Below are 18,043 nucleotides of genomic sequence, written 5' to 3' on the forward strand. Positions count from 1 at the left end.
GCTGGTAGGTTCCAGGTGAAAAACCAGTAAGGGGAAAGATAAAGGGGTGGAGGAGGGGAGGCAGGGAGGTGATAGGCAGGAAAGGTGAAGAAGGAATAGGGGAAAACACAACGGGTGGTAGAAGGAGGCGGAACCATGAGGGAGGTGATAGGCAGCTGGGGGAGAGGGCAGAGTGACATAGGGATAGGGGAAGGGAGGGGGAGGGAATTACCGGAAGTTGGAGAATTCTATGTTCATACCAAGGGGCTGGAGACTACCTAGACGGTATAGGAGGTGTTGCTCCTCTAACCTGAGTTTAGCCTCATCATGGCAGTAGAGGAGGCCATGTTTGAACATATCCGAATGGGAATGGGAAGCAGAGTTGAAGTGGGTGGCAACTGGGAGATCCAGTCTCTTGTGGCGGATGGAGCAGAGGTGCTCGACGAAGTGGTTATTAGCCACAACAGACCCTTCCCTTTTCAGTCCTGATGAAGGGCTCCGGCCCAGAACATTGACTGATCATTTCCACGGACGCTGCCTGACCTGCTGAGCTCCTCCAGCATGTTGAGAATATTGCTTTGACCCCAGCATCTGCAGAGTATTTTGTGTTTACGACTTCTACTTCCTCGCCCAGGTCATTTATAAAAATCACAAAGCAGAGGAGTCTGTTATGTACCCCTAGGGGTCTGTTATGTACCCCTAGGGTTCATATTTTCTGTGGACTGTCACTTTAAAACGTTGGGAGAATGAGAATGACTTTTGGGCACTGTTTGATCTGTTACAGAGAGAGAGAGGGACGAAGCCTGCCTTGAAATAGTGTTTATACAAACTCTAAAGTGTATTTACACTTATACAAGGATGCTGCCTGCTTGTGAGTTCTTACAGAGAAACAGCAACGAGCAGTTTGTGGGTGGCCATGGTGATGGAGGGCGGCGTTATTTGATGGACAGCTGGTGTTCAGCATGTTTGGATAAATACAAGATCAGCTGGTTGTTAGGAGAAACACATGGTTTTGGACACTGGATGAGCTTTGTGTGCCCACAGGAAGGTGGGTTTTTGGAGGATCGATCAGGAGAATCGATCAGTGGCTCTCGCAGTGTGGAAAAGGGGTGACCGGTGGGAAGTTATCAGGGTGTCCAACCCTTGCCTGGGTTGATAACTTTACCACAGAAGACGGTCTCCTTTTTGTGGTCACATTCGGTGACTTTTAAGGATCTCGGAGGACAACGGAGGATCGACAGCATCGGCACACCTCTCTCTCTCAAACCCTACTCAATTCAATAACACGAACTGAACTGACTTCATTTACCCATCATCGCAAGACTGTATCCATTTACCTCCTAAGCTTGAAGAAGCCTGGGTCTATATATATTTCCACACTTATATATGCATGAACTTTGCTAACCTGCTTGATTTATCTGATTTTTATATTACTGTATTGCATAGGTATTAATAAAGTAGCTTTAGATAACAGCAATACCAGACTCCAGGTGTTTTCCATTTCTGCTGGTTCTTTAACCCGTTACAGGGTACATAACAGGTCCCACAACAGATCCCTGTGGAACAACACTGGTCACCATCCTCCATGCAAAATACAAACCATCTACAACCACCCTTTGCCTTCGCCTGGGAAGCCAATTCTGGAACCACAAAGCAAGGTCCCCGTGGATCCCATGCCTCCTTACTTTCTGAATAAGCCTCACATGGGAAACTTTATCAAATTCCTTACTGAAATCTATATACACTACCTTCAATGTGTTTTGTTACATCCTCAGAGAATTCAATCCGGTTCGTAAGGCACAGCCTGCCCTTGACAAAGCCTTGCTGACTATTCCTAATCAGATTATGTATCTCCAATTGCTCATAAATCCTGCCTCTCAGGATTTTCTCCAACAACTTGCCCACCACTGAAGTAAGACTTGTTGGTCTATAATTTCCTGGGTTATTTCTACTCCCTTTCTTGAACAAGGGAACACCATTTGCAACCTTCCAATCCTCTGGTACTTCTCTGTCCTTATTGATGATGCAAAGATTATCACCAGAGGCTCAGCAATCTCCTCTCTCACTTCCTTCAGTAGCCTGGGGTATATCTCATCTGGTCCCGGCGACTTATCTAACTTAATGCTGTCAAAAGCAACATATTACAATACAAAAATAGTACAAATAGTACAAAAAATGAATTTCTGATATATATACACTGTGACGGGGTCCTGAATTACCCCTATGAACTGTGCTCATTTACCCCGATTAACTGTGCTTTTGAAAAGAGAGAGTCATTTAACACCAACAACTTGTTTTAAAAGAGAGAGAGAGAGATGAAGACTGCTCACAGGTTGTTTACACTTTCTTCAAGGACATGGCATGCTAGTGTATTTCTTACGCAGACAAAGGAAGGAGGAGTTATTTGAGTGACAGTTGATGCTCAGCACGGGAAGATAAAATAGAAGGTCAGATGATAGACCTGAGACACGTTTTGGACACTGAATGAGCTTTGCTGCGCCCGCAGAAAAAGTGGGTTTTTGGAGGATCGATCAGGCAGATCGATCAGTCGCTCTTGCAGTGAAAAGGAAAGGGGTTGACTGGTGGGGAGTTGTCCATGTGTCCACCCTCGCCTGGGTGATAGCTCCACCACAGAAAACCGGTCCCCTTTGTTAAAGTCACAGTCAGATACTCTTAAAGGATTTCGAAGGACAACGAGAAGATTGACGGCATCAGCTCACCTGAAGGCTCAAATCTCTCCCTCTCTCCATCACTACTCAACTCAATACCACGAACTGAACTGAACTGAACTTTACTCATCATCGAAAGACTGTATCATTTTACCCCTAGACTTAAGGAAGCTTGGTTTTTCATACATATATTTCCATACTTACTTATATGTATAATCATTGCTAACCTGTTTGATTTATCTACATTTATATTACTGTATTGCGTAGTTACTAATAAATATTATTAGTTTGTAGCAATACTGGACTCCAAAGTGTTTTCCATCTCTGCTGGTTCTTTATTCCCATCACGGGGTACGTGACAACACACACACACACACACACACACACACACACACACACACACATTAAATAAATCGTGCAAAAATTGGAAATAAAAAAGTAACAAGGTATTGTTCATGCATTCTATGTCCATTCAGAAATCAGATGGCAGAGGGGAATAAGATTTCCTGAATCATTCTCAAATCATTGAATGTGTGCCTTCAGACTTCTGAACCTGCATCCTGATGGTAGCAATGAGCACAAGGCATGACATGAGTGATGAGGATCCTGAATGATGGACGCCATCTTCTTGAGACATCGCTCCTTGAAGATGTCTTGGATACTACAGAGGCTAGTACCCATGATGGAGATAACTAATTTTATAACTCTCTGTAGCTTACTTCTCCCCTGTGCAGTCGCCCTGCATCCCCCTTGCCAGACGGTACATCTGCAGAAATTTGCAAGTAGTTTTGGTGATACACCAAATCTCCTCAAGCTTTTAATGAAATACAGGCGCTGTCTGAATTATGTATCATCCTTTGCAAATACATCAATATGTTGGATTCTTAGAGATGCTGATATCCAGGAACTTGAAATTGCTCACTCTTTCCACTTCTGATCCCTCTGTGAAGACTGGTATGTATTCCCTCATCTTACCCTTTCTGAAGTCTACAATCAGTTCTTTGCTCTTACTGACATTGAGTGCAAGATTGACTTCCATCAGAAATTTAGAAATAAGTTGCAGAGAAAAGGAAAGATGGAGAGAAGTAAGGGGTTGCTCGTGACTGGATGGAAACCATGCGAGACTGAATGACACCAAACAAAAAGATTGCTGTTCGCTGAGATTAGATGGTGAAAATTCCTTAAATACAGATCAGTTGTGTGAAGCAGATGAGAGTTGAAGGAGACAGGTGAGGACAGAGAAAAGCAGGGTAAGAAATGCTGGAACTGCAAGACACAAAAAACAGACATTGCTGTAAACCTAAAATAAAAGAAAATGCTGGAACCAACTTCTGATCAGAAAGTACTGCAGATATAAAAGGTTGATTAGCTTTCACCAGAGAGTGTGTCTGAGTGTACATTGTTCAGTATTCAGTGTCAATCACAAGTAATTCTGGTTTCTTGCAAACATGGTGGGTAAAGCTTCCAGTTTGAGCCTGGCAAAAAAAATGGATGTGGCTCAATCCGAACAAAAATAAAGTCGAGGCACGGTACAGAAACAGGCTCTTATACCCAGTTCATTCATGCTGACCAAGATGTATACCTGAGCTAGTCCCATACCCCTGAAAACGTTTCCTAAATATCTTTTGAAAGTAGTAATTGTACCTCCCTCCACTCCTTTCTCTGACAGCTTGTACAATATATCCATTACCCTCCGGGAAAAGATTGCCACTCAGGTCCCATTTAAATCTTACCCCCCCCCCCCACCACACCTCCTTAATTCTATGTTCTCTGGTTTTACACTCCCCTACCTTGGGAAGAAAGACCGTGACCATCTGTCCTCATGATTTTATATACCTCCATAAGGTCACCCATCAGCCTCCTATGTTTCAACTATATACAGCCTCTCCTTGTAACTCAGTAACATCCAGCTCCCAATTACATCCTTGTGATCCTTTCCACACACTTTCCACCTTAGTAATAAACTCATGCAACATTCCCCCTCCCACTTCCTACACTCAGACATCCATGAGTTTAAAATTCAGAAAATCAAAACTTATTTCACAGAAGCTCTTAAGAGTCAACCAATATGCTGCAAGTCATTTCTGTTTAGAAAATATTTAATTGAGAGCCTTTAGAAAATATTTATCACCAATCCAATCAAATGTCTTACCTGAGTACTGGATGCAGCAAACAGGTGTTGGCTGGTTTGAAACATCAACTCGTGCAATAAGCTTGCTCGGTGCCAGACTGTCCAGTGGGTATTCTTTGGTAATTCCCCTTAAGCAAATCATAGACATAGAACATTACAGCACAGTAAGGCCCTTCAGCCCACATTGTTGTGTCGACCGTCACAAGTACTATCACTCAGAAATAAATCTTTAATTGAAACAAGAACATTGTCAAAACATTAAACATACTCTTGTTCTTATTAGACAAAAACAACAAAAGCACCACTTCTCTCCCAAAGTAACACTAAAGCATAGGAGTTAAATTCAGTATGAACAAGAAAACCAAACATAATAGCAGAAGTTGTCTTTAAATAATTCTCTGTTCAATTTTGTGCACCAAAACCGCCTGTTTGCACTTCTATCTACAAATACATTCACACCCCCCTTGTGCATGGCAGCAAAAAAGCATTGAACGTCACCCATGTTTTTGAAGTGGCATTCTGCAGACTCCACGTCTTCAGTTATCATAATTCATGCCACAGAGTCCTACAGCATGGAAACATGTCTGCCAGCCCAACTGCTCCACGACAACCACAGCATCCTACCCACCACCAGCTGCCAGTGTTCAATCCATAACCTTCCAAGTTCTTCCCTTCTCAGTATCTGTCTATATGCCTCTTAAATGTTGCAACTATACTCACCTTAGCCACTCAACTTGACAGCTCATTCTGTGTACTCAGTACCCTCTGTGCAGAGTTGTTACCTCTCATTTCGCTTTTAAATCTCTCTCCTCCTAACTTGCATATGTGTCCTCGAGTTTTGAGCTCCCCAACTCTGGGGAAAAGACCATAATCATCCACCTTATCCTTGCCCCTCATGACTTTATAAATTTCTATGAGATAACCTCTCATTTTCCTACATTCCATGCAACAAAGATCCAGCTTGACCAACCTCTACCCAATAACTCAGGCCCTCTAGCCCAATCAGCATCTTGATAAAACTCATCTGCACCCACTCTAGCTTGACGATGTCTTTCCTTTAATAGGGTGACCAAAACTGTACATAATACTCCAAGTGCTATCTCACCAACACCTTGTTTAACTGCAATGTAAATGTCCCAACTCCTAAACTCAGTGGCCTGACTGCTGAAGGCCAGCATGCTAAATGCCTTACTCACAACACGATGGAGGAACTCAGCAGGTCAGGCAGCATCCCTCGAAACGATCAGTCAATGTTTCAGGCCGGAACCCTTCGTCAGGACTCAATCACTTCGTCAGTGCCTTCTTCACCACTCTGTTGAGTTGTGTAACTGCTTTCAGCAACCTGTGTACCTTTACTCTTCAGTCCCTCTGTTCCACATCACTCAACAATACCCTGCCACTCAGTGTATCGATCATGCCCAAGACTGAATGTCCAAAATGCACTTACATCCAATTACCATTCCTCAGCTCATCTTCCTAACTGATCAAGATCTCTTTGTCATTCATTCTAACCCACTTTACTCGCAACAAGACTGCTAATTTAGAAGCATCAGTACACATTTACGTAAATAATGAATAACAAAGATCCCAACACTGACATCTATGGCACCCCACTGATCACAGGCCTTCAAGAATTGAGAATCAACCTACAAGAATCACGCGGTATGTCTGATGCAGCAGCAGAATTTACTTTTTCATTAGGAATATTATCCTTTTAGTTTCCTTAAGAAATGTGAATACACGTAAATATTTTTATTTACATAATACTAAATTTCCATACTGATATATTCCCTGTAGGATACTTAAAGAGATGGTTGAAAATAGATGAATAAAACAGTATTTTTTTTAGAACAGCATGACAGTTTTTGCCAACTAAGTTCTAACATATAAATTCTTGAAAAATGTGTTTCTTACTTGAGACTGTTATTTTTCCCCTTCAGGGCAGAGCTGGCATGTTTTGGAGGATTTAACTTTGGTGTGAACATGTTGATGCTGCAATATCATTAACACAGACATGAGAGATAATCACAATGAAACATTTCTTGAATATAGAAATTGAGCTTTTAAACTAATTATTCAATAATTTGATTTTGATAGATGGTCCCAGTGGGACGAAGTTCTCAGGTAACAAATGTTTTCGTGTACAAACAGCAGTAGGAATTAGTATGTAACTGTTTGGTGCTGAAGGTCCATATTCCTGAAATGAGACTAGTCTGGGAGCAACCAAAAGACAGCACCAGTTTCAGAGATTGCTGAAGGATCTAAGTTGTATCTAAGCCCAGGATAAGAGCAGATCGGTGAAATATAGTGAGTATGTCAACTATCTGAGGTGCAAAGGAAATTTGTAGACAGTGACTATTATAATATTCCACATTAATAGTATCTTGAGTTGAATTAAGAGTTTCTCCTGGGTCATTTTGCTGCATATTGAACCACTTACACTCCTCTTAGTGTTTTTTTTTAAGAATGTGTGACACATTTGGCAGAATAATGTTTCTAATGGCTAGGTTAGATATTCTAGAAAGGATTATGAAAAAAGCAACAGATGATACAGAGATCGTTGCTCAAATTCCAACTGGATTCCCTACTACACAAAGTAACCTCACTAAGTGTTAGAGAACAACAATGGGGCCAGCAAACCTTCTGCCACAAGCAAAGTATTCTGTAAAAGTGGAAAAGCTTAAAATGAGATTCTTGATTAAACTCAGGTCAGGTTTTCAAATAAATATCAACATTGGTGCTTACCTTGGTGCTGAGGTGTAGCCAGAAGACTTTACTTTGGTATGAAACACCACTGGCTTGTCTTTGACACTGCTGACTACAGGTTCAGGATTTCAAAAAAGAAAGAACTATTACATTTTATAAAATGCTCAAACACAATCATCAGCTTTCAAATCCACAGAATTGATAAGGAACACTGCTATTTTCATTAAGCGTAAATCAAAAAAAAAGATATCTAGTTTAGCAAGTAACTGTTCTTGGCACTTAGTAAGTAAATATCCATATCATTCAAGGTTCAGATAAGTGGAATGCTGTATACAGTGGCGATGCTCCTACCGCTAAGAGTGGAGATGATTAATTCTGTCATTAATTAAGATTCAAAGTTCGAAGTACATTTATTATCAAAGTATGTATACATTATACATCCTTGAGATTCGTCTCTTTATTGGCAACCACAAAACAAAGAAACCCATAGAACCCACTAAAAGTCCATCAAACCTTCAATGTGCAGAGAGAGACAAAAACAAATCATGCAAACAATAAAATTAAGCAAATAGCATTCAGAATAAGAGTGAATCCGTAGACACGGAGCTGGAGCAGCCCACAGCTGAGTAAACATCACAGAGCTGCGAACAGAACTGGACCAACACTCACCTTTTGGTCCTGACATCTTGTTTCAGTCCATCTGGCCCAGCATTTAAATTGTCCAAACATCGGGTCGTTCTTCATACTGGGGCCCGAGCCCTGTCACATCGACACACTTTGGGCCTAGACCCTGCTGCCACATTTCGGCCCGTACCTGACCTTCCTAAATCGGCCTAGATCAAACAAATCTCGTTCTCAGTTTAGATGGACAGGCCCTCGAGTCTGCCTCTCCTCTATTTGCTCCACTCCACCTCAACTTTGCCTCAAATATTCCTTGACCTCACCTCCTACCTGCATTATTTGACCTTGCCTTCGCTTGCTTCTCTATTGTTTGTGGTGATCATTTACCACAAATTTTACAAGAAGAAATGTTACTAATAAAGTACTTAGTTGTATTCTTTGTTTTGTTTACTGCCAGTCACTGGTCTTCACCAGCACCATCTTGAATTGAAAGACTGGTTTCCAAATAGCCTTGGCTGATCAATTTATAGTCAAAGTAAATTTATCAAAGTACCTATAGGTCACCATATACTACTCTGAGATTCATTTTCTTGCAGGCAGTCATTGTAGAACAAAGACATACAATAAAAGCAATGAAAAACTACACATAAACAACCAATCAACCGATGTATAAAAGATGGCAAACTGTACAGATAAAAATTAATACTGAGAACGTGAGTTGTAAAAAGTTCCTGTAAGTGAGTCAGTAGGTTTTGGAATCAGATCAGAGTTGAGGTGAGTGAAGTTATCCACACTGTTTCAGGAGTCTGATGGTTGCAGGGTAGTAATTGTTTCTGAACCTGGTGGTATGGGACCTTCCGTAGTAGTATGATATGTCTTTATGCTCCACTTACTACATTTGTCTGGAGAAATTGCTCTGCTCTTATTGGAAGTTGCTATAGTTTCAGTTTGCTTCACTCTTAACATTCTATTTTCCAAGAAAATTAACACCATCTGCTGCTTGCTATTTCAGGTGGCCTGCCCCCTCCATTTAATACAGTGCTGTCATTAACCAATCTGCTAATAAAATAATATATCAATACAGATTGCACTATATTAAATAAATCATATTCTCATAAATATGTTGTGGAATCTTCTCCTGCACATTAGCATTTTAAGATTTTATTTACTTTTTATTTCGAGATACAGCAGGGTAACAGGGCCCAATCAGCCCATACTGCCCTATTACACGTGTGTGACTAATTAACCTACTAACCCATATGTAATTGGAATGTGGGAGGAATCCAGAACACTTGTAGGAAACCCATACATCATGGGAAGAACGTGCATACTCCTGACAGACAGTGGCAGAATTGAACCTGTTTTACTGGCACTGTAACAGCATTATGCTAATCACTACAGTTACAGAGGTCAGCGATACAAATTTTAACATTATTTTACAATAATATAAAAATGTTATAATGTGTAATTGTGCAAAGCTGCAACATTATGAAACAGTACTGGAGCAACACAGTGCTGCTGCCTCACAGCTCCTGATCACTAGGGTGCTTCTATATGGAGCCTGCATATTCCATGTGGCAATGTGTCTCTCTCCTGGTCACTCCAGTTCACTTCCACAAGCCAGAGATGTATTGGATTGGAGGCTAATTGGCTGCCATAAACTGTACCTGGTGCAGATCTGTGACAGGAGAATTCAGGACTGATAGGAATGCAAGGTAAAATGGGATTGGTGTTAATGGAATGAAGCATGGATACTGTAGGGTTGAAGGGCCTTCTCCTGTGTGATAGGACTTCATGACTTTTACTGCCCAGATTTACATTGAACATTAGAAAGGCAATATGTCATTTGTAAAGTCTGCTATTAAAGCTATGGAGGCATCTATATAGCAAATAGGTCCCACACCGCCAGGTTCAGTAATAGCTATTACCCTTTAACTAGCATGGATAACTTCACTCACCTCAACTCTGAACAGATTCCACAACCTATGGAGACTAGAAAATCCACAGATGCCAGAAATCCAAAGCAACACACACAAAATACTGGAGGAACTCAGCAGGCCAGCCTGCATCTATGCAAAAGAGTGAACAGTTTACTCTTTTCCATGGATGCTGCCTGGCCTGTTGAATTCCACCTACCATTTTGCATGTGTTGCTTGGAAGTAGGTACACAGGAGATGCAGGGGTAAGTTTTTTATGCAGAGAGTAGTGAGTGCATGGAACGGGCTGCCAGCGACGGTGGTGGAGACAGATATGATGGGGTCTTTTAAGAGTCACCTGGATAGGTACATGGAGCTTAGGAAAATAGAGAGCTATGGGTAACCCTAGATAATTTCTAAGGTAAGGACATGTTCTGCACAGCTTTGTGGGCCAAAGGGCCTGTATTGTGCTGTAGGTTTTCTATGTTTCTAACCTATGGACTCACTTTCAAAGACTCTACTCACTCGTATTCTGAGTATTGTTTGTTTATCTATTTGTATTTGCACAGATTGTCTTATCTTGCACATTGGTTGGTTTTCAGTTTTTGTGTGTAGTTTTTAACTGATTCTATTGTATTTCTTTGTTCTACTGTGAATGCCTGCAAGAAAAACAACCTCAGGATAGTATATGGTGACATATACATATTTTTATAATAAATTTACTTTAAACTTTGAGTATGGTTCACAGAAATCGATTTATTTTATAACAGCCCTCTACATTAGTCTTACAGAGCAAGTTGTTATGATGAATTACCATATGTCACCATACAGCAATATTTTACATTCTCTTACTGTTACATTGACAGACAATTCCCAGTTCAAGATCTTTTGGAAAGACAAACCAGAAGAGGGGCAGTGACTTCATAGAGTAAACTTTACCACCAAGAGCGAGCTAGTCAAGCTTCTCAGCAACTGCTCTTGCAGAATTGGTGAATGCCTCGTGACCCTTCAGCTTCAAATGGAACCAACATGATATGATCAACAGCATATACAGCCCTCCCTGGATCAGACCATGGAAGATTTAGAGTTACAGTCAGACATCATAAGGGTAAGGTGAGTAGAGCAGAGGGCTAAGCGCACAGCCTTGTGATGCACCTGTATGGTTGGAGATCGTGGAGATGTTGTTGATAATCTCAACCGACTGTGGTCTGCAATTGAGGGTCCAACTACACAAGGAGATATTGAGACCAAGGTCTTGAAGCTTATTGATTAGTTTTGAAAAGATGATGGCATAGGTTGCCGAACTGTAGTCAATAAAGAGTATCCTGATATATGTGGCTTTGCTGTCTGGATGTTCCAGGGTTCAGCGAAGAGCCAATGAGATGGCATCTTCTATGGACCTGCTGCTGCTCTAGGTAAATTGAAGCAGATCCAAGTTGCTTCTCAGGGAGGAGCTGATATGTTTCATCACCAACTTCTCAAAACACTTAATCACAGTGGATGTAAGTGCTACTGGGCGATAGTCATTGAGGGAGGTTATCACTACCTTCTTAGGCACTGGTATAACTGAAACCTGCTTAAAGTACATAGGTACTTCAGTCTGCTGAAGCAAGATGTCAAAGATCTCAGTGAACACTTCAGCCAATACATCAGCACAGGTCTTTAGTACTTGGCCAGGTACCTCATTCGGGATGGATGTTTTTTATGGGTTCACCCTCCTGAAGGCTGCTCGCACATCATCCTCAGAGACTGGGGGCTGATGGAGTTTGTGATGTTTCATTCATGTTTTAACAGTCCAAGCAAGCTTTAAGGCATTGTGCTCATCTGGAAGCGAAGCCCTGTTGCTTGATTTAACTTGTCACTTTCTTACCCATTCTCCTAACCTGTCTAAGTCCTTCTGCAGCCTACCTGTTTCCTCAACACTACATGCCCCTCCACCAATCTTAGCATTATTTGCAAACCTGGCAACAAAGTCATCTATTTCATCATCTAAATCATTGATATAGAGCATAAAAAGAAGTGGTCCCAACACCGACCCTTGCAGAACACCACTAGTCACTGGCAACCAACCAGAAAAGAATCCTTTTATTCCCACTTGCTGCCTCCTACCAAACAGCCATTGCTCAAACCATGCTAGTAACTTTCCTTTAATACCATGGGCTCTTAACTTGGTAAGCAGCTTCATGTGTGGCACCTTGTCAAAGGCCTTCTGAAAGTCCAAATATACACTGCATCCCCTTGATCTATCCTATTTGTAAATTCAGAGAATTCTAACAGGCTCATCAGGCAAGATTTTCCCTTAAAGAAACCATGCTGACTTTGTCCTACCTTGTCTTGTGTCACTAAGTACTCCATAACCTCATCCAACAATTGACTCCAACATCTTTCCAACCACTGAGGTCAGGCTAACTGGTTTATAATTTCCATTCTGCTGCCTTCCTCAATACTTTGAAAGATTTTTGAAAGATCATTACTAATACCTCCACAATCTCTACCGCTACCTCTTTCAGAACCCAAGGTGCAATTCATCTGGTCCAGGTGACTTATGTACCCTTAGGTCTTTCAGTTTTTTGAGAACCTTCTCTCTTATAATAGTACCTATACTCACTTCTCTTCCATCACACCCTTCAACATCTGGGACAATGCTACGGCCTTCCACAGTGAAGACTGATGCAAAATACTTATTTAGTTCATCTCCCATCTTCTTGTTGCCCATGATTATTTCTCACGGCCTCATTTTCTAGCAGTCCTACATCCACTCTCAAATCTCTTTTACTCTTTACATACTTAAAAAAGCTTTTACTACCACCTTGATATTGTTTGCTAACTTGCTTTCACATTTCATCTTTTCCCTCCCAATGATTCGTTTTAGTTGCTCTCTGCAGATTTTAAAAGCTTCCCATTCCTCTATTTTCCCACTAATTTTTGCCTTGTCGTATGCCCTCTCTTCTGCTTTTACATTAGCTTTGCTTTCTCTTGTCAGCCATGGTTGTACTATTTTGGCATTTGAGTATTTCTTCATTTTTGGAGTACATCTATCCTGCACCTTCCTCATTTTTCCCAGAAACTCATGCCATTGCTGTTTTGCTGTCATCCTTGCCAGCATCTCCTTCCAATTTACTTTGGCCATCTCCTTTCTCATACCACTGTAATTTCCTTTACTCCACTGAAATTCTGCTATGTCAGACTTTAGTTTCTCCCTATCAAATTTCAAGTCGAACTCAATCATATTGTGATCACTGCCTCCTAAGGGTTCTTTTACCTTCAGCTCCTTAATCACCTCTTGTTCAGTACGTAACATCCAATCTAGAATAGCTGATCCCCTAGTAGACTCAACAACAAACTGCTCTAAAAAGCCATCTCATAGGCATTCAACAAACTCAGCCTCTTGAGATCCATTACCGGGGCAGTAGAGGTATAATTTGCCCATCTGTGATGATCACCCCATCCTTGACTAAGCTGTTCCACCGTGAACACGATCTGTTATGAGTCAACATGATGCTTTCAGATCAGGTCATGCATAGCACATACCTCCGCCGCACTGTTCAAGTGTGTTTCTGGGGTACAGGGGCTAGCGACCCTTGTGCCTGTTATCACTGAGCAGCCGTGAACCATCTGATTGGCCTAACAGAGTTCTCTTTGGGAACTAGCTGACTTGATCAGCATTTCTGATCTGGCTATTGTTCACGATTGCACCTAATCAAAAAAAAACTGATTTTTCCATTTCGACCTGCATGTTAAAATCTCCCATGACCATCATAACATTGCCCTTTTGACACAACTATTCTATTTCCTGTTGTAATCTGTGGTCCACATCCCAGCTACTGTTGGGAGGCCTATATATAACTGCCATCTCCTTTTGGGTTTGACCATTTTCGCTCTTGCTCATCTGAACTCTCACAAAACATACATAGCAGACCTGTAGCAGGTATTGAAGGATTTTCTCGTGAGAGCTTTTGCACATGGTCCATATATGATTTGCTTGCTAAATGATCATTTAAAAAGTCAAGTTTTCAAATATCATTCTACTTCTTCTCATGAGCAAATCCTCCAGCAACTTTTGCATCACAACAATACATGCCGGTAACTCCAGTTTCTGTATTCTACATAATTATTTCTCGTAGCTGCACGTCGCTGACCTCATGAACTTCTGGTGCAGCAGTTTCTACTGTTTTTTAAGTCATTCCGTTTTAAATGAACTAGTGGTTTTTTTGCACTTCACGCCCTTTGCTTCTTTGGAACTTAACATAGTGAATCAATAACTTATTCAATAAAAACAGTTCTAAAATCTGCAGACAAATCATTGACAAATTCAATGTTGTCAACACCATCCGCATCAGAAACCAGAAATGGAAATGTGATTGTGTATGATTGTGAAATATACTTAACATGCCAATGAGGTAGAGGGTGACAACCTTTTGTGTTCAGTTTAATTTCCTTTGTGTGCTGGTAACAAAAGATGCGCGTGTGCGCACAAGTTAGAGGAAACATTGCCAACCAGGCTACTCCCCACTGATCATGGCTGATTTACTATCCCTCTCAACACCATTCTCCTGCCTTCTCCTCATAACCTTTGACACCCTCACTAAGCCAGAAGCTATCAACTTCCACTTCAAATATACCCAATGACTTGGCCTCCACAGCCATCAATGAATTCCGCAGATTCACCACCCCCAGTTAAAGAAATTCCTCCTCATCTCTGTTCTAAAGGGATACCCTCCTATTTTAAAGGTCTGCCCTCTGGTCCTAGACTCTCGCACTATGTTCTTTCTTTTTAAATCTTTTTATTGAATTAGTACACAAAAGGTAAACCGTGTAAACACTAATACACTGTTGCAATATAAATTTACAAGAGATATTAATACACAAAAATGTTAGTATAAACAGTGCAGTTTAGATATAAAATAATAAGGTAATATAATAGTACACTAATTTTCCATACATATCAATAAAGAGAAGGAAAAACCCAAAAAAAAAACCCACCGTGCAACTAATCTAAAAAGCAAGACAAAGTAATGGGCTAACTAGGTATCAAGTATACTGAAACAACTTAAAACAATCACATCCTCAAATCCGACCTCCATTAAAAACAGTTAAAAAGCAAGAAGGGAATGTAAATATGGGGAAAGAGGAAAAAAAATTACATTAAATGAAAATGTTGAATAAAAGATCTCCAGGTCTGTTCAAATTTAACTGAAGTATCATAAAGATTACTTCTGATTTTCTCCAAATTTAAACATAGTATCATCTGAGAAAACCAAAAGAACGTAGTTGGGGCATTAATCTCCTTCCAATGTTGTAAAATACATCTTTTCGCCATTAAAGTAAGAAATGCAATCATTCTACGGGCTGAAGGGGAAAGATTACTGGAAATTTTAGGCAATCCAAAGATAGCAGTAATAGGATGGGGAAAAATATCTATATTCAATACTTTTGAAATAATATTAAAAATGTCTTTCCAAAAAGTTTCCAAAGTAGGACAGGACCAAAACATATGAGTTAAGGAAGCTATCCCCCAATGACATCTGTCACAAAGAGGGTTAATATGAGAATAAAAATGAGCTAACTTATCTTTAGACATATGTGCTCTATGAACAACTTTAAATTGAATTAGGGAATGTTTGGAACAAATAGAGGAAGTATTGACTAGTTGTAAACTATGCGCCCAGTCATCCGTCGAGATAATAAAGCCCAATTCCTTTTCCCAATCTGACCTAATCTTATCGAATGGAGCTTTCCTAAGTTTCATGAGAATATTATAAGTAATAGCCGTTACACCTTTCTGACATGGGTTAAGGTTAATTATAGTATCTAAAATATATGTAGGAGGTAACGGCGGAAAGGAAGAAAGTATAGTACTTAGGAAATTTCTAACTTGGAGATATCTAAAAAAATGTATTCTTGCTAAGTTATATTTGTTAGATAATTGTTCAAAAGACATAAGGGAGCCATCTGAAAACAAATCTAAAAACCATGATATACCATTAGTCTTCCAAATTTGAAAGGGATGGTCCGTGGAAGAGGGGGGAAAGAATATGTTGCCTAAAATAAGAACCGCAAGCCCAAATTGATTAAGATCGAAAAATTTTCGGAATTGAAACCAAATACATAGGGTATATTTAACTATCGGGTTACAAATCTGTTTGTGGCGTTTCAAATTAAAAGGAAGAGAGGAACCTAAAATGGAGCCAAGTGCGTAACCTTGAGCAGATTGTAATTCCAATACTACCCATTTAGGAATGGATAGTGTATCTTGGTCAAGTAGCCAAAATTTCATGGGTTGAATATTAATTGCCCAATAACAGAATCTAAAGTTAGGTAATGCCAAACCTCCATCTCTCTTAGCTTTCTGTAGATGTATTCTACCCAATATCGGGTTTTTATTTTGCCAAATAAATGAAGAAATTTTAGAGTCAACTTTGTCAAAAAAGGATTTTGGAACAAAAATTGGTAGTGCCTGAAATACATTATCAAAATTTTGGCAGAATAAACATCTTAACAGTATTAATACGACCAATCAAAGTTAAATAAAATGGAGACCGTTTAAATGAAAATTGAGTAATGTGATCAATTAAGGGTAGGAAATTAGTCTTAAATAAATCCTTATGTTTACAGGTAATTTTAATCCCAAGATATGAAAAATGGTTATTAACCAATTTAAACGGGAGGTTCTGATATAAGGGAACTTGCTTATTAATCGGGGAAAGTTCACTCTTGCTGAGGTTTAACTTATAACTTGAAAAAAGACTAAATTCTGCTAATAAATTTAAAGCAGCAGGAATAGATTTTTGAGGATTAGAAATATATAAAAGTAAGTCATCAGCATAAAGTGATACTTTATGAGACTTTAAACCACGAGTTATACCAATAATATTTGGAGATTCTCGAATAGCAATTGCAAGAGGTTCTAATGCAATATCAAATAATAAAGGACTAAGAGGACAACCTTGTCTGGTATCTCAAAAAAGAGGAAAAAAAGGTGAGTTTAAAGAGTTAGTACAAACTGAGGCCATAGGAGAATGATATAACAGTTTGATCCAGGATATAAATTTCGGGCTGAAATTAAACATTTCAAGCATCTTAAATAAGTAAGGCCATTCGACTCTGTCGAAGGCTTTTACAGCGTCTAAGGAAATGACGCATTCAAGATCATTTTGTGACAGGATATAAACAATGTTTAACAGTGTACGAATATTATAAAAAGAGTAACTATCTTTAATAAAACCCGTATGGTCTTCCGAAATAATATAAGGGAGTGCTTTTTCTAATCTGTTTGCTAATAATTTAGAAAAAATTTTAGAGTCAACATTTAATAAGGATATTGGTCTATAAGATGCACATTGAGCAGGATCTTTATCCTTCTTTAATATTAAAGAGATCGATGCTCTGTAAAAGGATTCGGGAAGTTTACCAAGTTTTAATGAGGCCTCCAGAACCCTGAATAACCAAGGGATTAATGAGGGTGCAAAAAATTTATAAAATTCCACGGTAAACCCATCAGGACCGGGAGCTTTCCCCGGGTTCATAGAAAAAATAACATTCTTAATCTCGTCAGTGGTAAAGGAAGTGTCTAACATAGAAGATATATCATGTGAAATCTTAGGGAAATCTAGGTTATCTAAAAAGTCATACATATGTTTAGAGTCTCGTGGAGACTCTGATTGATATAAGGAGGAATAAAAGTCAAAAAATGATCAATTAATCTCAGCTTGATCAAATATCAGTTGATCTTTTTGATTATAAATCTGATTAGTTTGAAATTTAGTATAGTTAGTCTTCAACTGATTAGCCAAAGACTCTCGCACTATGTTAGCTTACATATTAATGCTATATACAGTATTTTTAGTATTATTTCCTTTACATTTATTCATTTATGTTATGATTATTAATTCTGGGCTGATTGTATATGGCTTTCGTGTAGACCAACTACTATATTTAAAAAATAAAAACATGGCCTCCACAGCCATCCGTGGCATTCTTGTAAGGTATGTACAAGACAAAATTAATAGTACCAAGAGTAT

At 39.6% G+C, this 18,043-nt stretch overlaps 1 protein-coding gene across 3 annotated transcripts in view; it reads right to left on the reverse strand.

Moving 5' to 3' along the window:
* The window catches only part of wdr27 (WD repeat domain 27), a 575,337-nt gene that overhangs the window by 506,322 nt on the left and 50,972 nt on the right, over nucleotides 1–18,043 (reverse strand). For all 3 annotated transcript variants that reach the window (XM_063056491.1, XM_063056490.1, XM_063056492.1), the window contains exons 14-16: nucleotides 7,525–7,597; nucleotides 6,694–6,771; nucleotides 4,801–4,907 (exon numbers count right to left, since the gene is read on the reverse strand). In XM_063056491.1, the coding sequence (XP_062912561.1) occupies nucleotides 4,801–4,907; nucleotides 6,694–6,771; nucleotides 7,525–7,597 (258 nt within the window). The remainder of the gene's footprint in view (nucleotides 1–4,800; nucleotides 4,908–6,693; nucleotides 6,772–7,524; nucleotides 7,598–18,043) is intronic.

The sequence above is a fragment of the Mobula hypostoma genome, chromosome 8 (genome assembly GCF_963921235.1).
Source record: "Mobula hypostoma chromosome 8, sMobHyp1.1, whole genome shotgun sequence".
NCBI classification, from domain to species: Eukaryota; Metazoa; Chordata; class Chondrichthyes; order Myliobatiformes; family Myliobatidae; genus Mobula; species Mobula hypostoma.